Here is a 21,331-nt window from a genome sequence, read left to right on the forward strand (position 1 = left end):
CGGGGGAGGACAGAGGTGAGCAGGAGGCAGACGCGCGGCTTCACGTGCAGAGTGGCCAGGGGAGAGAGGAGCTTCACAGATGCTGCGAGTCAGAAGAGCTTTTCTAGGTTTGGGGTTGGCCCTGGAGCACTGCGGATGCCTGCAGGGTGTGGCTGCGACCAAGCAGCTCAGCCTTGACACCCTCTGCTCGGGAAGAAGCTGAGCACTGCACCTGGCAGACCCAGAAAGGCTGCGAGGTGGTGTGTCGCCCAGGCCACAGAACACCAGGAGAAGCTTGCAACCTCACAGGCTGTGGGCTGGTTTCCTTCTGCCGACAGGCCCGCGGGGCCAGGCCACCATGGGGAGCTGTGCTGGCACCACAGGGTGGAGCTTCTGCTGCCGCCCCAGTCTTTCACCTGGATGTGCCTCTCTCTGCCTCCTCAGCCTGGCTAACACCTCATGCCCTGGCTCTTTTGAGGCCACCCTCAGCACCCACACCCCTCCCCACGACTACCAGCTTCTAGGCAGTCCTATGGCGGTGAATGCCCTTGTGGGCAGGGCTACTGTCTGTCTCACTCACCACTGTGTCCCTAGTTACTTTCCAGTTTAGTGCCTGCTGCATAGTAGGGAATTAAGAAATAGCAGGGCTGGGGCAAGCATTGTGGTATAGTGGGTTAAGCACCATTTGTGATGCTGGCAATCCCACATCAGAGTGCTAGTTCAAGTTCCAGCCGTTCCACTTCTGATTCAGCTCCCTGCGAATGCACCTGGGAAGGCAGTGGAAAATGGCTCAGGTTCTTGGGCCCCTGACACTCGTATGGGAGACCCAGCTGGAGTTCCAGGCTCCTGGCTTCAGCCTGGCTTAGCCCTGGCCGTGGTGGACACTTGGGAGATGAACCAGTAGACAGAACACAGAACATCTCTTTCTCTGTCCCCAACACTCTTTCAAACAAATAAATAAATCTTTTTTTTTTTTTTAAGATTTATTTATTTATTTGAAATAGTTACAGAGAGGCACAGGGAGAGACAGAGACAGAGACAAAGAGAGAGAGAGAGAGAGAGGTCCTCCATCTGCTGGTCCACTCCCCGGATGGCTACAATGGCCAGAGCTGCACTGATCTTAAGTGAGGAGCTTCTTCTGGGCCTCCTATGTAGGTGCAGGGGCCCAAGGACTTGTGCCATCTTCTGCTACTTTCCCAGGCCACAGCAGAGAGCTGGATTGGAAGTAGAGCAGCCAGGACTAGAACCAGTGCCCATATAGGATGCTGGCACTGCAGGCTGTGGCTTCACCTGCTACACCACAGTGCCGGCCTCAATAAATAAATCTTAGAACAAAAATATGGGGGTGGTTTTAGAAGATTTATGGGAAAATGCATATTTAAAAAATTGTACATGGAAATCAAGATTACTTCGCCCCAAAATAAACTTCTATTTTCACTGCGTTTGCCCACATTCTCACAGTACACTCGTGTCTGCTGATGGAGAAAACATCTATGCAAGAACGATTCTCTGCACCTAGTCCCTGCCCAACCGCAGCCTCATCCGTGGAAGAGGACATCTGAGGCTGGGGAACCAGGGCAGCGCCAGGAGCCCGCGGCTGCGCCGAGGACAGGTCTGGAGGGGCGGCGGGAAGCTCAGCAGCAGCAGTGCCCGCCCAGGGAGCGCAGTGAGACAATGGCTCCATACCCCGCCGCACAGCGGAAGTCAGATCGGAGGGGCACAGGCGGTGTCTGGGACTAAAGGGTCCAGAGTCCCCACGACTTGGAGGCATGCGGGCCAATGACAGAGAAGTCCCAGGCTGGCTGTTTCCAAGGCAGGATCTAGCACCAGCCGCCAGCCAGGCAGTCCGCAGCAAGCCATTTACCCTCTGCCTATGAAGGAGAGGCGGGGCGCATGGGTGGGAGCAGCGCACAGGGGTCTTGTGAGCTTTGCAAACGGTGACTTGGGGCAGCTTGCTTGGGACTAGAGTCGGCTCACATCTCCTCTACACTCTGGTCGCACCACCAGGTGACCCTGGACAAGTCACTTAACTTCTCTGAGCTGGTTTCCTCATCTACGAAACAGGTGTCGAACCTTACAGGGTTGACAGGAAGAGTCCTGAGTCAACAGAGAGCAGCTCTTGGGTACTCTGCTCCCCACACAGCAGCTGTCCTTATCCTACTACCCAATGCAGGAGCTCCACCAGCTGGCTGGAAGCCCTCATCACAGCCAGGCTCTGGGCTTTCCACTCAGGCCTGCCTTAGTCTCTGCTGCCACAGGGCGCTCTGGCCAAGAGCCCAGGGCCCTGGCTCAGCTTCCCCCAATACGTGATGCCCCATGAGCCTGCCTATTCCAGGCAGCCCTCCTGCAATAAGGGCGCCACGGCCCCTGGACTCACACAGGATGGGACAGCAGGACCAGGGAGTCGCAGGGGGCTGATGGACCTCCCTGCCATGGCCAAAGAGGCGTAGGAGCCAAGGATGAGGTTCAAAGAGGCAACCCAGCACGAGCTCCCTAACTGCAAAGCACAGACAAGGGCTCTTTAGAAGACCGTCACACTGCTGTAGACCCAGCTGGCACAGGGAGCAGGCAGGCAGTTAGTAACGGACCATCTGCCAAGCACTGGGGTGGGCACGTCACTCACGGCAGCCAGTCACCTTTGCAGGAATCCTGTACCAGGCACAGAGACAGGGTGGCAAGCAAGAGGGGAGGAGCCTGGGTTCAAACTTCAGAGCTCTGCTCCTTCTCAACTGCACCAGGCCCCTGGCTGTTTCCTCTCTGACTTCTCGGACCCTGGCTCTTCAGCGCTCAGCTGAGCGGGGGAGGATGCTCGGGATCTACTCTAACACGGCCCTGCGGGGCAGGAACCCCGGAGTCCCTGAGACCACCGCAGGCCCAGCTCTGCTCCTCAGACACTGGGAGAAGAGGCTACAGCCGCGGGCGAAGGCAACCTGGAGGCGCGCGGCAGCGGCGGAGGGGCAGCGGGAATTACGACTGCGATCTGGGGGTGAACGTCTGCTTCTGCTGACCCCACTCCTATTCTATCTTGAGGTAATAGAAATGCTGGCTTTCCTTCCGCGAATTGTGTTTATCTGTTCCTTTCAGAGACTGAGGTCTGGGATCTGGGCCTCTGACCTGGCTCCTCAGTCAGCGACCGGCTAGGGTAGCACCCACAGGCCCTGGGACTCGTGCTGCCACTGCCCAGAGATAATGCTCTTATGACAGGAGTTATTAAGCTCAAAGGCCTGGAAATACTGACCTGCTGTAGTCTCCATTAAAGGGAGTGTATCGAAGGCAGAAGCCACCTCAGGCCACTGTCAGAGGCCCTCAGCCAGGACAGTGGAAAGGGACACTGGATGTGCCAGCTACAGGAACCATGTGGTCCTGGTTTTGGCCTGGACTAGTTTGCGTCTGAAACCAGTTTTGACCCACACCGATAGTAACATTCACCAGCGATTACAATGGCTAGAAATGTATTAAGGACGTTATGTGGAGCATTCCAGTTAGGATCCTCATTTTACACATGAGCAAAGTGAGGCTGCGAGGGAAAGGGCTAAGCACAGAGTCACTGGGCCAGAGGGGCAGCCCAGAGATGTGGATTCAGACTCCAAGGCCTCTGCTCAGACCCACTGATGACGGCCCCCATGGGGCAGCTAAGATTTCTCTGCTCGGGACAGACTTTTTTTTCTTTTTTTTTTTTGACAGGCAGAGTGGACAGTGAGAGAGACAGAGACAGAGAGAGAAAGGTCTTCCTTTTTTCCATTGGTTCACCCCCCAATGGCCGCTGCGGCCGGTGCACCGCGCTGATCCGAAGCCAGGAGCCAGGTGCTTCTCCTGGTCTCCCATGCGGGTGCAGGGCCCAAGCACTTGGGCCATCCTCCACTGCCTTCCCGGGCCACAGCAGAGAGCTGGCCTGGAAGAGGGGCAACCGGGACAGAATCCGGCGCCCCGACTGGGACAAGAACCTGGTGTGCCAGCGCCGCAGGCGGAGGATTAGCCTATTGAGCCGTGGCGCCGGCCTGTGACAGACTTTCTAAAAGCCTCCGTGCCTGAAGAGACTGCCCAGTTCACAGAAGAGAGGACACAAATGAGATCCTCAACCCCACATGTAACAGAAATGCAGGCAAATTACACCGAGCTACTCCTCGCTCAACAAGTGGTGAAGACGCCGCCAGGAGAGGAAGTAAGGACACGCAACTTCAGCCCGAGATGGGAGGAGAAAGCAGTACCATCTCAACACCCAGGGAACCCAGGCGACAGCTGCAGGGCCTCCAGCACACACAGCCGCCGCTCCAAGCGTTCTGCTTCTAGGCGCCCAGACGTGCATCACGCGGGCTACTGCTCACAGCCATTCTGCTTAAAGGGCTAATATCTGTCAAAGGCCAGTTAAGTATAAATTCATCATGGCAGGGCCCTGGTATATTTTTTAAGGGAACAAAGCAAGGTCCTGAATAATTTAAATATGCTAGTTATGCTGCCAGTAGTGTTTAAAAATAAATGATTAGGAAATATATATATGTGTGTGTGTGTGTGCACGTACACACACACAGTCACTCCTCGGAACAGAGTCTGTAGCTGCGACTGCCTAACTGGCAACATGCACTTTGTAGCCCCCAGATCCATCCTGCCGGCACTTCTGTGGTGGTCTGAAGACACCTGCCGCAGTGGAAGGTCCTAGGCGGAGGCCGAGCCAGGCCACACGCCACCTTCCTGCTTCAGCTCTCTTGCTGCAAACAGGTGTCCTCGGCCCAGCCTGTTTGGTGCCATTCTGAGCTTCTTGTTGGCAACAGCCCCCAAATCCAGGGCCGAGTGCTGTGGGAAGTTCCTAACACGAGAAGCCTACATACACTGAGTGCCCTGTGGAGCAACAGGTGCATCCAATATGCTTCATTCAGGCGGGAGCTGCAGTGCGGTTAGCCCTGAGTCCAGTATTAGTGAATCGATGATATATACTAAATAAGCTGTCTTTAAAGACCAACACACATAAAACAAGGTCATGTACTAGTTGGCAAAAACGTGTCCAGAGACTGAGAACCTGACTCCACAGTTCTCCCATGAGAGAAGGTTCAGTACTTGCCAACTCAGTGTCTGCGGTGATTGTACAAGTGCTGTGACTAATCACAACAGGCTGCACGTGTCTGTGCATCAGCTGCTTTGTATTCTGAAATGATATATGGAAACATCTTCAAGAAATTGGGAGCACTGGTGACCTCTGGGAGAAGAGCTGGTGTAGCCAGGAAAGCAGCGGGCGACTTCTCTAGAAATCAATCCTGAACCAGGTTGATGTACTGTCTGTCCACAGGCAGACATGAAAGTCAAACAAGCAGCAACTTCCGCCTGCCCTTCCCACGTACCAAGACCGTCTCACATGTCCCCAGAGCTACTGCAGTGTGGGGAAAGGGGCCACATTTGGCACCCACACATCCCTGTCTGTCCACACGGGCAACGCTGTGTGAGTGGGGCGGCTGTGAGGGCAGGCCAGGCCACTGCGGGGCGAGCTGGCCTGGCCCGGCAGCCCACCTGGGTGCTCTCGTCATGGAAGCCCTCGAGGAAGCTCTCCAGCAGCTCATCCGCGTTGTCAATCCGCTCGGCGTACTCGCCCACGATCCAGATCATGGCAGCACGGGCCTCAGGCTCATCCAGGGAGTCCAGGTTCTCGCACAGCGTGGCGATCACGCTCTCGTATCTGGGAGACGAGGGCACAGCCAGCATGTGAGCACCCAAGGGGGCCCCACAGGAGCCAGGAAAGACAGGTGGTAGCCCTACAGGACCCTGAGAGGTGGTGAGTAAACGAGGTTTGAGACGTATCTGTTCCATGTTAGCTCTTAGTTTGGCCTAGGGAGCAGAAGAGCCGCTCGGGGGAAGTAAGGAGAACCCAGGGCTTCCTTTGGGGATGCTGCTACGGCAAAGTAAGAAGAGGGGAGAGGCTGCTCCTTCCCCCTCCACCCCAACATCCCATCACCAGGCACAGCCAGGCTACGCCCTCCCTGAGAGGGGTGGGCACGTACTTGTTAGGGTACTTGCGGAAGATGTCCTTAATGACCACGATGGCTTCCTGGACCACGTAGTTGACCTTGGTCTGGATGAGGTCGAGCAGTGTGCTCACACAACGTTCCGCGGATTGCTGTGCAGGAGACGAGTGGAGTGTGGGCAGGTCCCAGTGCCCCACCTCCACAGAGCCTGGGCCAAGGGCTCCAAGCCACTCTTTGCCCACCCTCCTCCTCATGGTGAGAACAGGAGAACGCTCTTCCCAGATAACAGGGGAGGGGAGAACCAGTGCCAGATGATGGTCTTGCAATGGCAGGGACATGGGGAGACAGAATGAGACTAGGAAGCCAGAGGCAGAGATGCTGAGAGTGGGGAGGGCCCAGTCTGATCCCACCTCTCTTCAGATTTTTGTATATTTGAAAGAGTGACAGAGAGAGGGAGAAACAGAGAGAGAGAATCTTCCAACTGCTGGTTCACTCCCCAAATGGCCAAAACAGTCTAGGCTGGGGTAGGTCGAAGCCAGGAGCCTGGAACTCCATTCAGGTCTTCCTTGGGGGTGGCAGGAACCCAAGGATTTGAGCCATCCCCCAATACCTTTCCAGGCACGGTCACAGGGAGCTGGACTGGGAGTGTAGCAGCTGGGACTCAAATAAGGGCTCCGACAGGGGATGCTGGCATCACAGGCAGTGGCTTGACCCACAGCACCGTAACGCCAGCACCTCCACCTCTCATTTCCTAAAAATGGGCTCATGTCCCTGCCCTCATGTGGGAGACTGGATGGAATTCCTAGCTCCTGGCTTCAGTCTGTCCTAGACCCACCTGTTGTGGCCATTTAGGGAGTGAACCAGCAAATAAAGATCTCTTTCTCTCTCTGCCTCCCCTCCCCTACCGCCGTAATTCTGCCTTTCAAATAAACAAAAAAAATAAAAAAAAAAATAAAAAAAAAAAAACAAAAGAAAGAAATGAAAAAGGGCAGTGGGGAGGGCATGCTCATATGACCGAAGGCATTCACAAAGTCCTAGTGGACCAGCCTTTCAGTCCTTGTTCCCCCACACTGCACTGAAGGCCTGGTGGGGAGGCGGGTGCTGTAGCTAGTGGGTTAAGTCACCACCTACAACGCCAGCATTCCATATCAGAGTGCTGGTTTGAGTCTGGCTGTTCCACTTCCTATCAGCTCCCTGTTAATGACCTGGGAAAAGCAGTGGAACTGTTCAGGCCCCTACCACCCAAATGGGAGACCCAGAAGAAGCTCCTGGCTTCTGACTGGCCCAGCTCTGGCCATTGAGGCCATCTGGGGAGTGAGCCAGCAAATGGAAGATTCTGTCTCTCTCGGCCTCTCCCTCTCTGATGTTCAAAATAAATAAATAAATCTTTTAAAAGAAATAATAAAAGCCTTGTAGGGGAGATGTCTCAGAATGGACTATAAGAGTAAGCATCTCAGGGTCTGGGCTGGGAGTGATCGGATGTCCCAGGCACCTCTGGCCACCGGGGGACCCACTGACTCTGATTCAGTAGTCAAGAAACATCTCCATAGGTTAACAAACAAGAAGGAAAGGAAGGACGGCACACAGAGGCTTGTAACGGCCTGGGGAGCTTGGAGAAAGAGGCCCAAGGGCAGCAGAGTCAGGATTCTTGCCAGAGCCTTCAGCAGGCAGAACCCTGCCCCAGAGCTCCATGGAGCAGAAGCTAAGTCCACCATGGCCTCCACTAGCCTGTACCCATCCCACTGTTTTAGCTAAGACTACAGGAGAACCATGATTATGAGTAAATTTAAACTGCAGCAACTCAAAAGCCCCAAGAAGACAGATGAGAAGGAGCCCAACCAGACCTGCACCATGGCCTTCCTAGGGTACAAGCTGGCGGATTCTACTGGAATAAGAGTCGTCTCCTGCTTTCAGCTCATTGCCTCTCCCCAGGATGAGCACAGAGCCCCAGAGCCTCACCTCCACCTTGATGGCGCAGCGGCCGATGGCACGCACAGCCTTCCGTACAAAGTCCACATCCACTTCTGTCGCATATTCTTTCAGCTCTGCCAACACCTGCAGCCCAGAGAAGTCGGGGTTGGGGAACTGGGGCCCAGGTTCTGGCAACGCTCCTGGGCAGTGGGAATGCACAGCCCCCTACAAGGATGGGATTCTGCCTCCTGCTCCAGGAAGGCCCAGGGAGGGAGCGAGCGATCAGGTGTAGGGAAGCAGAGAAGGGACTACCTGGCAGAGCTGGACAATCTGCTTTAGGTCAGCCTCAGCTAACATAAACTACAGCTTCTTGGTGGATGGATGGTGGGTAACAAGAACGTTCTTTTATAACAAAAATTCCAGTTTTTTTTTTTTTTCCTGGCTCATAGGGCCTGTGCCTGGGAGCTACACTGATCAGCTGGCCGAGACCACAGCTTGGTGGCAGTAGAGCCGCCCAACCCCCATACCGCTGACCTGGGCTATGTTGGCCTGGGAGGCCAAGCGGATCATGATGTCCAGCTTCTCCAGCTTCACGTAGATGGGGTCGTTGTACTTGACGAAGAAGACCTTCATCTCGTGCTTCAGGATCTCAGGCCTGGTGGTGGGGCAGGATGCCCCGAGAGCAAACAGCACACCATAAGCTCCCCGGGAAACCCCTCCATGTTTGCTGGGCACTTCTAGGGTCAAGATGGAGCCTGATGTCCGTGAAGGCAGCGTCACTGTCAGGACTACTGGCAAGGGCCCAGTGATCGGCTGCAGCAAACCCTGCCTGGGTGTTGGTTCGAGCCCTGGCTGCTCCACTTCTGATCTAGCTCCCTGCTAATGTACCTGGGAAAGCACTGGAGGATGACCCAAGAGCTTGGACTCCTGCGCCCAGGTGGGAGACCTGGAATAAGCTCCTGGCTTCAGCCTGGCCCAGCTCCGGCCATTGCAGCCATTTGGGGAGTGTAACTCTCCCTTCCAAATAAATCTTAATAAGTTGTTATCATAGAAAAAAAAAATAAAGACTCTGCCTGGGCCGGCGCCGCGGCTCACTAGGCTAATCCTCCGCCTAGCGGCGCCGGCACACCGGGTTCTAGTCCCGGTTGGGGCGCCTGATTCTGTCCCGGTTGCCCCTCTTCCAGGCCAGCCCTCTACTGTGGCCAGGGAGTGCAGTGGAGGATGGCCCAGGTGCTTGGGCCCTGCACCCCATGGGAGACCAGGAAAAGCACCTGGCTCCTGGTTCCTGCCATCAGATCAGCGCGGTGCGCCGGCCGCAGCGCGCCGGCCGCGGCGGCCATTGGAGGGTGAACCAACGGCAAAGGAAGACCTTTCTCTCTGTCTCTCTCTCTCACTGTCCACTCTGCCTGTCAAAAAAAAAAAAAAAAAAAAAAAAAAAAAGACTCTGCCTGGCGACTGCAATCCTGACCTCCTCACCCTGTGGGAGAGGAAGAGAAAGTTCACAGTCAAGGGAGGCAAGCACCAGGCGATAAGCTTGGGAATCAGCCAGATCTCAGTTCCTATCCCAGCTGTGACCTCGGGCCTGTTTCCTTGCCCATAAAATGGGAATGGCACTGTGCAAGAAAGCGTCACCATCACAGGCTTGAGTCTGCTCGCCTTAGAAAGACCTACAGGGCCGTCACTGTGGCGCAGTGGGTTAAGCCACCTCCTGCCACACCAGCACCCCGTATGAGTGTCAGCTGAAATCCCAGCTGTTCTAACACACCTGGGAAGGCAGCAGAAGATGGCCTGGGGATGACACGCATGGAGTTCCAGGCTCCTGGATTTGGCCTGGCCCCACCCCAGCCATCAGGGCCATTTGGGAGTAGACCAGCAGACAGAAGATCAACCTCTCTCTCCCCATCTCTGTAGCTCTTTCAAATAAATAAATAAATTTTTTATTAAAAAAAAAAGAAGGGCCGGCGCCGCGGCTCACTAGGCTAATCCTCCACCTAGCGGTGCCGGCACACCGGGTTCTAGTCCCGGTTGGGGCGCTGGATTCTGTCCCGGTTGCCCCTCTTCCAGGCCAGCTCTCTGCTGTGGCCAGGGAGTGCAGTGGAGGATGGCCCAGGTGCTTGGGCCCTGCACCCCATGGGAGACCAAGATAAGCACCTGGCTCCTGGCTCCTGCCATCGGATCAGCGCGGTGCGCCGGCCGCGGCGGCCAATGGAGGGTGAACCAATGGCAAAGGAAGACCTTTCTCTCTGTCTCTCTCTCTCTCACTGTCCACTCTGCCTGTCAAAAAATAAATAAATAAATAAATAAATAAATAAATAAATAAAGAAGAAAAGCAAAGCCTGGCATAGGGCTGGCGTGGTGGTATAGTGGGCTACTGCCTGCAATGCTGGTATCCCAAATGAGCCCCAGTTCAAGTCCTGGCTGCTGCAGTTCTGACCCAGCTCCCTCTGATGTGCCTGGGAAATCAGCGGAAGATGGCCCAACTGCTTGGGCTCCTGCCACCCATGTGGGAGACCTGGATGGAGTTCCAGGCTCCTGTCTTTGGCCTGGCCAAACTCTGGCCTTTGTGACCATTTGAGGAGTGAACCTGTGGATAGAAGATTCTCTCTGTAACTCTGCCTTTCAAATAACTAAAATAAATCTTAAAATAATACTAAGTTCAGGAAAAAAAAAAAGGGCAGTCCTACATACCTACATATAAGAACCCGGGTTTTGGGAGTGTTCTTACTGTTGCCAGAATGATAACAGTGATCGACTGTGCCTAGACTCCGCACAAACATTACGGTTTACACTGAACACCTACTTGCCTTCTGGGAGTCTGGAATGTGGTGAGTGCCCAGTGAAAACCTTGGGTGCTAGGTCTTAAATGGGCGCCCCTGGGCAGACCCTGTACACTCCGTGGCTGGGGGAGGCTGTGCTCTGTGTGACCCGCCACAGAAGGGAGGGAGCGGAGGAAGTCCCTCCAGACGCTACCTGTGAAGTCTAACAAATCTCAGCCAGGAGTACAACCACAGGCTATCCTGAGTCCTGCTGGTGATCTCTGAACTTGGGGGTGGTCTTTTGGGACCTGCACAGACCCCTTCACAACAGGCTGACTGTGGGAGTTGGAGGGAAAGGGAGCATCCAGCGTGACCGACGCCTGCCTCTGAGAAGGCTCTTGCTGGGCAGGCACTGTCACCAGCAGGCACTTCCACGTGTTATCACCGCTCCTGCCTCGGACGCAGCGCCCTCTGCCCTCCACTGGCACCACCAAGCTCTATGTTCTTAACAGAGAGGTTGAGAGGCTTGGCCTGGGTCACATGTCTGATGTTATTAAGTGCAGTTTAAGACAAGAGTCGCTATGCGATTCCTACTCCTCTGCCCCTTTCTCCAGAAAAAGGAACAGGAATGGAGACAGTTAAGAAGGCAGGAGACGGGGTGGAGAGAGACACAGAAGGAAGCTGGCACTCACTGCTGCTGTGTACACACCGTGGGGAGGTCCTGGCCAAACAAGGAGTCTCTGTTGTGCCCCTGGGAGAGGCAAGACCCCAGGGTGGATAGCAACGAGGACTTGGCAAGAGCTGCCCGACTCAACATCAGGCCCAAGGTAATGCCTTGGCAACAAAGACAACCTCTTAAAGAGATTTGCTGTGTTAAATATAGCACAGGAGCCTTTCGGGCTGATCTGGATCTACCAGTCATTACACCTTAAGTCTAGTGGCCCAAGGGCACTGGTGTGTAAAGGCCCCACTGCAACTGTGAACAGTGGTCACCCCTGCATTGGGGCGGTCAGAAAGTTCTCCCATGCTTATCTCCCAAATCTTCAAGGATGTCCCAGGTCAACAGCCATCTCTGGGCCCCCCGAGAGTGCTAAGAACCAGCTGCCAGCTGCCAAGGGACAGTGACGAGACACGGCCCTTATTCTCCGTGTACGCCACTCCCAACCATGGGGCTGCTTGACAGACAAATGCAGATGCCAAGTCCTGAATGCTGAGCCTTTCAACCAGAGGGCTGGGAGAACTCGGGAGGCCAATCCCACTCCCCAGAGCGGGAGGGCCCCCTCAGCAGGAGCTGCCTCAAAGGAAGGGGGGGCCTGTCCCAGAGAAGCCTGGGGGATGCTGTTCCATGTAAGCCAGCCCCTGCCCAACCCAGGTCTTTTTTTGGGAGTTGTTCTCATGGCAAGGAGGGACGTGGGCTGCAGGGCACTCTGAGTGGCCCTGCTATACCCTCTCCCAGGCTCTGAGCTGACACAAAGTTCTCATGATCTCGGAGTCCTCCTGCAACCTCAGGGGCTTAGACTAGTGCCACGGGCTCTGTCCCCAGGACATACAAGGCACGCGCACACACATGCGTACAGGCACACATATCTGATATCCCACTTCAGGAGGACCCCACGGACTTGGAGCCATGCAGTGTCGGGTAAGAAGCCTCACGTTAGCCTTTCCCTAGCCTGCTCCCTGGTGAAGTTCAGCCAGGCCTTCTCAAGCCCAGGCCCACTGACATTTTGAGCTGCACAATTCCCTGTTCTGGGCAGCTGTCCTGTGCACTGTGCTCTGCCTCTACCCACTGGATGCCAGCAGCCTGCCAGTAGTTCTAACAACCAAACATATCCCCAGACGTTGCCAAAGGTGCCCTGGTGGAGCGCTCTAGGGTGAAGCTACTCTTGGAGACTCCCTGTATGGTAAAAGGTCAGCTTCCCTTGACAGTTCCCAGGAGAAGAGGCACCCCCAGAGTGTGCGCTGCATGGCGGGGGGCCCTGGGGTGCATCTCAATACCTTTTCTGCACAATAAGGTTGATGTTGCGCAGGGCCACGTACTGCAGCTCGGGCTCGGCTGAGAGCAGCGTGACCAGGGGCGGGGCCAGCTTCTTGAGCAGTGTGCCGTAGTAGTCCAGGTCCTTGGACAGCATCTCCATGAATTTCATCAACACCTTCACAGCGGACAGCACCACAGCAGAGTTGGCGTGGGAGAGCCTGGGTGTGACCCGCTCACAGATGCTGGGGTCCATCCAATCCAACAGGGCAAAGCAGAGAGACAGACAAGGGGAAACAATCTGCTTTTAGTCATCAATACCGCAGGTCTTCAGTGGGAGGAAGCTCTCGACCGTGGTTCTGCTGCCTGCTCTCTGACCCCGGGCAGGTTCAAAGCACTGAGCCTCGGTTTCCTGATCTCTAAACCTGAGAGGAGCATGCCTCTGCACAAGTTCTGGGGGCACAGAAGGAAGAGCACAGTGCTGGTGGCCAGAAAGTAAACACTCACACCTGTCGGCTCCCTCCCTTCCCTGGCTGCCAGGGCATTCAGAAGGGACAGGAGGGATGGGGACTTGGCCTTGCAGTTACTTAAACGGTTGGTGGGGACACCCAAATCCCCTATCAGAATTCCTGGATTCCAGGAATTCCACTCTCAATTCCAACTTCTTGTTAATGTCCACCCTGGCACTAGGTGATGGCTGAAGTGACTGGGTCCCTGCCACCCACACAGGAGATCTGGATTTAGTTCCTGGTTCCCAGCTTCTGCCTGGACGAGGCTCAGACATCGTAGGCATCTGGAGAGTGGACCAGTGGAAAGAAGCACTCTGCATCTCTGTCTCTCAAATACATACATACATACATACATACATACATATATAAGGGTCAGGATAGCAAACTGATTAAGATCAAGAGTCGGGGGCCGGCACTGTGGCATAGCAGATAAAGCCGCCACCTGCAGTGCTGGCAGCCCATATGGGTATTCGTTCAAGTCCCAGCTGCTCCACTTCTGATCCAGCTCCCTGATAATGCGCCTGGGAAAACAGCAGAAGATGACCCAAGTGCTTGGGCTCCTGCACCCATGTGGGAGACCCAAAAGAAACTCCTTGGCTTCGGATCAGCCCAGCTCCAGCCATTGCGGCCATCTGGGGAGTGAACCAGGGGGATGGAAGATCTCTCTCTCTCTCTCTGCCTTTGCTTATCTGTAACCTTGCCTTTAAAATAAATAAATATGGCCGGCGCCGCGGCTCAATAGGCTAATCCTCCGCCTGCGGCGCCGGCACACTGGGTTCTAGTCCCGGTTGCCCCTCTTCCAGCCCAGCTCTCTGCTATGGCCTGGGAAGGCAGTGGAGGATGGCCCAAGTGCTTGGGCCCTGCACCCGCATGGGAGACCAGGAGAAGCACCTGGCTCCCGGTTTCGGATCAGCGCAGTGCGCCAGCCACAGCGGCCATTGGAGGGTGAACCAACGGTACAGGAAGACCTTTCTCTCTGTCTCTCTCTCTCTAACTTTGCCAATTAAATAAAAGATAATAAATAAATAAATCTTAAAAAAAAAATCAAGAACAGGTGTGTCCCACCTGGGACACAATTCCCACCACCTCTCTAAACTGGAATTTGCTCATCTGCAAAATGGGGGCAATAATGGGACCTCCTTTGGAGAGCTGCATTAAAGATGATCTAACATAGGGAAGGCACCAGCTGAGCCCGGGCACTGGTCAGAATGCAACAGGCAAGGGTCTGGTGCTGTCAACTCCCTGACTTGGCCGATGTGGCCGGGGTCCCCATTAGATCCCAGGTCAGCAGTGGGCTGACTGCCTGAAGCCACACTGGTGACTCTGGACAGATGGGAGAAGGACTGTCCTCCGCTGAGGGCTCTCTGAGGATGGTTTGTGGGGCAAGGCCCTGAGAGGGACCCCACTCAAGCCTGCGGCGCAGCTCCTGGTTGGAGCTCCCTGAGGACCAGGGGCTGCTGGGCTGGCCAGCAAGGGGCGGCCGGCTCACCTCTGGGCCTCGCGGTCGTCCTTGGGCGTATAGTTGGCCAGGCAGTCCAGGATGAAGATCTGGCCCCACTCGGTGCACTCGTTCAGGGCTGTCAGCAGCTTGTTAATGGACTGCGGGTTCAGGTCGAGCAGGTCGCTGCTGGGGTGGGACTCAGCGATCTCTGAGAGGGCAGCCACGGCATTGGCCACCACCTGGTCGAGAGTGTGGAAGGGGCAGAGGCTAGGGGCACTGCTGCCAGGCCAGGGGACAGCTGGGCCAGTGACATTCTAAAAGGACTATGACCTGATGGGCAGGATCTGGAGCCTCAAGAAAACCCACTCCCAGCAGTGGCCCCACTGACTGCTCTGCAGGTGGACTAAAATCATTCAGGAAAAGTGCTCTAGCCGTAAGTGCCTGGCAACACAGCACATTCCCAGCTACCTGACCTAACAGCCCCTCTCTACCAACTGCAGCAGCTGCAGGGCCAGAGGAGCCCTGCACAGCCCCTCCACGCCGCAGGCAGTGGATGGGGGCTGAGGCACGCAGGGCCTTGCCAGGTGCAGCTCTGCACCCTCAGCTCCCTCCCAGGAGCGCGGCTGCTTGGTGCGTTCTGCACTGGCTGCAATGCTTCCCTAGGCCACACAACACTCCATGGCCTGTCCCTGAACAGGCTGCCCAGTGCCAGTGGGTGACCAGTGTTCCTGTGGGGCACACGGCGGGGATGTCGGGGTCCAGGGGCCTGTGCATTTCGTCTTAAGCGGACGATCCTAAACTGCTCTCCAGACGGCTGCCACCGGGGAGAGGTCGCAGGCGCCCACTCAGCCAGTCCTGGCCTCCAGACTGCGCTACTCAAGGGTGACTCTCCAGGCCTGCAAGCACGCAGAGCAAGGGAGAAGCACCTCATATTCAGAGCATCAGCTGGTCCTGACTAGAAGATGGTGACCGGGACAGCGACTGGAAGGGAAGGGAGGGCACCGGCACTGGTGTGGACCCAGTGTGGACCCAGCCAGGCACGTTACCTTCCCAGCACTCACGCCAGCCTCAGGGAATGGGCCCACTTCACTGGTGAAGAGGAAAGTGGCACAGCTTGGTTAGAGAGTACAGGGAAGAGAAGCCAGGTCAGTGCCTGAACCACAAGGCACAAAGATGACCAGCCGACCCAGCAAGGCTCTGGACTTCTAGGAATGGGGGCCTTGCAGGGGTCAAGCCGAGGGTGTGGCAGGCAACAGGAGGTAGAGGAGGTGGGGCATTGAGTGGCCAGGACTTACCATGGGGTTAGAGTCAGAGATGAGGTCTTTAAGGGTGTCCAAGAAGCCCTGGTCCTCCACCAGCTGGGCGTTGATGTCGTGGAGCTTGGCCACGCACACGGCCGCTGTTTTGCGCACGTAGGGATCTTCGTCCTTCAGGCACTTGCGGAGAGGCTCACACAGATACTCCGTGATCTTGTCGACGCGGATGCAGCCCATGGTCCGCACGGCCAGGGCACGGATGAGGGGGTTGGGGTCCTCACAGTCCTGAGGGGGAACCAGCCAGTGGCCAGGGTGGGATGAGCCGCATGTGCCTTCATGATCTCCCTGGCCTGCAGCTCTGGACCCTGCTGGGCTGAGCGGCTTCAGATGGCTGCTATGGGGTCACCGCTGACTGCAGCCAACAGCACCAGAAGTCAATGCTAGGTGGCCGGCACCGAGCATTCGTCAGAGCTGTGTGAGGGGCTCTGCACACGGTCCCCTCTGACCCTCACCATGGATGTACAGCACTGGCCTGGCTTTACGGGTGTGGGGGCTGAGGCTCCTGGGAAGGCTGGGAGCTCACCCAACGTCACAGGGCAGAGCTGCGATCCAGAGTCACACCCATGTCCATGGGCACCCCAACCTTGCCACTGCATCACAGAAACTCTCGTTTCCCTGATTCTGAGGCTCAACAGAGCTAGGAAAGTTGGGTTCTTTTAATTAAGAGCTTTAAAAATTTATTTTTAAAAATCTGTAGTTAACATGTAATATTGTACATTTTCACGTACTGTACAAATTTCACATACGTACATACAGCCCCTCCATTTCCTAATTCCTTCTGAGTGCTCGGAGGGAGTCTGGCTTCTTAAGGTGTATGGAACTGACAATTCAAGTCCCCACTTGCTCCTCAATCTGGAGAGCAGAAAGGACCAGTCTAGAAAGGGAACCCAGCGGCCGGCACTGTGGCACAGCGGGTAAAGCTGCCACCTGCACTGTCGGCATCCCATATGGGCGCGGGTTCTAGTCCCAGCTGCTCCACTTCTGATCCGGCTCTCTGCTAAGGCCTGGTAAAACAGTAGAAGATGGCCCAAGTCCTTGGGCCCTGCACCCGCGTGGGAGACCCGGAAGAAGCTCCTGGCTCCTGGCTTCAGATCAGCACAGCTCTGGCTGTTGCAGCCGGTTGGGGAGTGAGCCAGCAGATGGAAGATTTCTCTGTCTCTCCTTCTCTCTTTGGTAACTCTTTCAAATAAATAAATCTTAAAAAAAAAAAATAAATAAAGGGAGCACAGATGCTCTCAGACATTGCTGCATCCTGCCCTGGCAAAGGAACCTGAGGCCTGGAACCACCAGACATGCAATGAGTGAGGCAAAGCCTTTGGCATCTCGTGCTATGGGGAGGGGAGCCCTCTGCTGGAGGAAGAGGCCCTCAGCCCAGGTGGGTGGGGGTAGCCTGGGGGCTGGGAAGGAGCCAACCCAAAGCAATGCGGGGAGATGGAGCGGAAAGCGCTCCGGCTCACCTTCACAAAGGTGTTGACGGCCATGATGGCCATGTCTGGCTGACTCTTGGCGTAGTTCATCAAGTACAGGTACACCAGCTTCTTCAACTCCAGGTTGTCCGTCTGCATGCAGTTCACCACGTCGGGGAAGAGAGCACTGGAAGGTGGAGAGGGTGTCAGCAGGGGGATGGCTGAAGAAAGGACATGGAAGATGTCTAGGCAGTTAATGGGGAGCAGGGACAGCGGGGAGGGGCAAGGAGACAGACAAACACCTGCTATGAGACACAGAATCCCAAAGGGTGATATTAAAGGCAAAAACATTTTCTGTGTTCCTTTACCAGGGCTCAAACATGCGCTCTGGAGCCCGTCAAACTCTGCCTCTTGGTAGCTGTGGGTCACTGGGAAACTACTCTATCCCGGAAACCTCAGCTTTCTCATTTGCAAGAAGCTGCGGTGGGAACTCAGTTCCCAGGGCCCTGTGTGGGCCAATGAGACGACACTGCAGGGCCTGGTCCTTGATGTCTGGGATGTGCTGAGTCAATGACAATGATCCCTTTCCCCTTCCTGATACTAATGTGGCCCTCATACAAGGCTTCTGGTTCCAGGGGTCTAGGGAAGCAGGGGCGGGCCAGGCTGCTCTCACCACAGGGCTTGTTCTGAAACCCACTAAGAGCCAGCACCTGAGGCATACAGCGTCTGCTATACACCAGACTTGGTGCTAAGAGCTTTCTGTGTCTGATCTCACTCAGCAGCCCCGAGAAGCTCAGGGATTACCCCGACTCACGGAAGACAGCTCTGAGGTTCACATGTCAAATAACCGGCCTGAGGAACCAGCTCTGACTCCCAAGTCTGCGCTCATGGTCCTGCTTTACTGGTTCCCAACTAGGCACCCAGGGGGTCCAGAGTCACAGGTCCCTGTAATGTGGGAACCATGCGTCGCCTTCCCTTTCAACTCTCACGCTTTTACCAGCAAGGGCACGGCAACACGAGACTGAAGAGGTCAAGATGCGAAGTTCTGCCAGAGCGGAGGTGCATGCACCCCCTTGAAGATGACACACGGGAGAGCAAGGGGGCGGGGAGGAGGAAGAACTGCTGATGAGCCCGTCCCATCAGCAGGACAAGCTGCCTCTGAGAGGGATGCACAGCGAGGCTTCCTCTGGGAGGGGAGACAGCCGTGTGCTCACTGAAGGAAAGCAGCTCTGCCCTGGAAGGAACCGGACTCGGAAGGAGGCCTAGTTTTCTGGCAGACACTTGGCCCCTTTGCCACTCTGTTCCTCCAGGTCACTGGCAGGAGGCTTTCCTGAGGGTGGCAATGGGCTAAGGCAACGGGGGTAAGTCTGGGGCAGTGCTGTCCTGTTACAGGACCTGGATGGGGAAGCTGCTCCACATCAGCTCACAGGCCTCCACTCAGAGCTGGGCACCGTGAGGGCACCGAGGAGAGGCCATGGGCAAAAGGAGTCTGGGTTTGATTTCAGAAGGGCTGGGGTTGAGTCCTAGTTCTGCCATTAACTACGTGACTGTCCCCGAGCCACCGTGCTCCGGCATCCTGTTTCTCTGGCATTAGCTGCAATGGGCACTGTAAGGAACTACTGGGAGGACATGGCTGAGCACGGTCTGCAAACTCTCAGATGCTGTGCAAACATCAAGCTGTTGTAAACCCGCCCCTGCCTCTGCGGACTTGACAATCTGATAGGCAGGTCAGCACAAGCACACACACAGGAGACGTGACCAGATTTTGTGCTGAGTGACGGCAGCAGACAGCAAGTTCTGTGGGTTCAGGGCAGTGGGCTGGGGTGAGGAAGGAAGGCAACAGGGAGGAGGCCGACCTTGGGTGGGTTTTACAGGATGGGAAAACAAGCTGGGCACACGGGCATTCCCGGGGGGAGGGAACAGTTAAGGTGTGGCAGCTGTGTTCCACGTGCCTGAACCCCAGGCTGCAACTGGTGGCAGATCAGAGAGCTCCAACCTGCAGGTGTGACTGACTTGGGCCACACAGAAATTGGTCTGATAGCACCTGGCAACTTAAAGCAGGGAGATTTAAAACAAAAAATCTGATGTTCCTTTCTTTTAGGAAAACCAAAGACAGAACAGATGACCTGGCCACACAGGGGCCATTTTCCCGGAGCTGACAGCAGTTTTCTCCGGGAGCCTCTGACACCTGTTCCATCTACTTCACACCATTCACCCCATTGCACCTGACCATGACCGTTGGAGCTCCTGACTTCTGCGTGGACTTCTGTTTGGAAAGAAGGGCCATGGAGGAAGCTGTGTGAGGGAGTCTCAGGCCGCCACATGTCCTAAAGAGAGTGCTGAACCAGACCAGGTTAGAGCCCTCCCCTGTCGCCAGCTTCTAGCTCCCCGGTGGACTCCTGCACACCTGACGTCCTTGCCCACGGTCATGGACGCGATCACTTTCTTCACCGCCTCCTTCTTCTTCTCCTTCTTGTCACTGTTGAGCTCCGCCTTCAGCTCGAAGATCTCCCCTAGGAAAAGGAGGCAGCCATGAGCCACCCCTGCACACCCTGCCAGGGCTGACTCCCCTCCCCAGCTTCCTAAGGCCCTGCAAGGAAACGAGTGTGGCACTCTGAGCGCTGCCTCTGAGGGAAGCTACAGGCCCTGGCCTCAGGTGTGGCAGGTGGCAGTGAGGGACACTGGAAGGAGAATTGTCACAGAGCAGGTTTGGAGCTCGCGCTGAAGAGGCAGGCACTGAGGGGGCGACAAAGGCTCGGGAGGAGACAAAAAGCAGGGAGGCCAGTGCTGCTCAGGCAGAAGGCCATGCTCTCACAGCTGCCCTCGTTCAGCAAGGGGCCTACAGGGCTGAGAGCGACAGATCCGGGCACTCAGGGTTTGCAGGGAGGGGGCGGAATTTGATGGACCCCACACGTAAGCTTTTCCTGCCTTTCTAGAACCTCTGGTCAAAACCGCTTGCTCAGGGTTTCACTTCCTGAGCCGCAAGTGGTTGCTCTGCTCACAAAAATAGGAATTAGCTGCCTCCCAAGGGTCCCAGTGTATAATAAATTGCTCTTCAGAACTTGATGACCTGGGAAAAGCAAATGAGGAAGTTGGGTTTGTTCAGGGCCTTGCCGCAGAGCTGGCCAGCGTCTGATAACAGGTGAGGAGGGCAGACCTGACTTCCAAGCCTTTCTCCGAGGCTGGCACCACACTACCTTCTCCCACACTTTTTCTCATGTCATCCTCACAGCTCTGCATCCCCCCAGCCTCCACACTGTACAGGCGAGCAAACGGAGGCTATAGGACGTCCGACAGCTTACACACATATGTCTGCGGACCCAGAGCCCACGCCTTTCACCCCTGGGCTGGGCATACCCAGGACCCTCACTTGGCCTCTCTGCCTCCTGCCTTGCCCGCTCTCTCTCTCCCTTGGCTGGGGTGATGAATCCTCTTTTTACATCTGGATGGAGAAATGCTCACCTCTGCCTGGCACTCAGCGGTCTGCATTAAGGGTGACCACTGCTATTACTAATCAGCCACGTGACCCTGCCTTTGGATCCCTCTTGTAGAATGGGAGTCCTGGGTTTCCCTCTCAAGTTACTTCGGAGTGGAGGATGTGAGGAAAGTGCTGAGCAAGTTCTACATGGATCTACAGTGAGAAAAAGGCAAACTCTGGTTTCTTTTCACAGCGTTCTTTCTTTTAGCAAAGAACTCCAGCAGACAGACAGCACCCACGGCCAAGGAAGAACAGTCACCCAGCACAGTCTGGGGCCAGGCCACACCAAGGGCATTGCTCAAGGGAGCCAGGAAGAATCTGCAGATCTTGCAGTTCAAGCTCACTCAGAGAACACAAGCCCTTCTGCTGCCAAGAGGGTGAGGGGCTTGTGTCTGCTCGCTCTGGGATCCAACAGCCCATAAAGACCTTGACCCTGGACCCCTCTGCAGGGCTGCCCCTGCTTTGCTCAAGCGCCTGGTCAGGCCCAGTGTAACTGTCACTGTCAACTAATGGCTCAAGGCCCGAGTCCCCTCAGCCCCAAGGCAGCTGGGAGGCTGAACCTGGAATCTGACTGCTCCCGAAAGACCCCCAGATCCAGTCAGTTCTCAAGCC

At 55.8% G+C, this 21,331-nt stretch overlaps 1 protein-coding gene across 2 annotated transcripts in view; it reads right to left on the bottom strand.

The window, feature by feature from the left end:
* AP1B1 (adaptor related protein complex 1 subunit beta 1) overlaps window positions 1–21,331 on the bottom strand; it is a 61,216-nt gene that overhangs the window by 11,723 nt on the left and 28,162 nt on the right. For both annotated transcript variants that reach the window (XM_051826499.2, XM_051826498.2), the window contains exons 3-11: window positions 19,649–19,754; window positions 17,293–17,428; window positions 15,815–16,060; window positions 14,568–14,758; window positions 12,593–12,814; window positions 8,376–8,496; window positions 7,890–7,985; window positions 5,967–6,082; window positions 5,479–5,644 (exon numbers count right to left, since the gene is read on the bottom strand). In XM_051826499.2, coding sequence (XP_051682459.1) covers window positions 5,479–5,644; window positions 5,967–6,082; window positions 7,890–7,985; window positions 8,376–8,496; window positions 12,593–12,814; window positions 14,568–14,758; window positions 15,815–16,060; window positions 17,293–17,428; window positions 19,649–19,754 — 1,400 coding nt within the window. The remainder of the gene's footprint in view (window positions 1–5,478; window positions 5,645–5,966; window positions 6,083–7,889; window positions 7,986–8,375; window positions 8,497–12,592; window positions 12,815–14,567; window positions 14,759–15,814; window positions 16,061–17,292; window positions 17,429–19,648; window positions 19,755–21,331) is intronic.

This window comes from Oryctolagus cuniculus, chromosome 21, assembly GCF_964237555.1.
Source record: "Oryctolagus cuniculus chromosome 21, mOryCun1.1, whole genome shotgun sequence".
NCBI classification, from domain to species: domain Eukaryota; kingdom Metazoa; phylum Chordata; class Mammalia; order Lagomorpha; family Leporidae; genus Oryctolagus; species Oryctolagus cuniculus.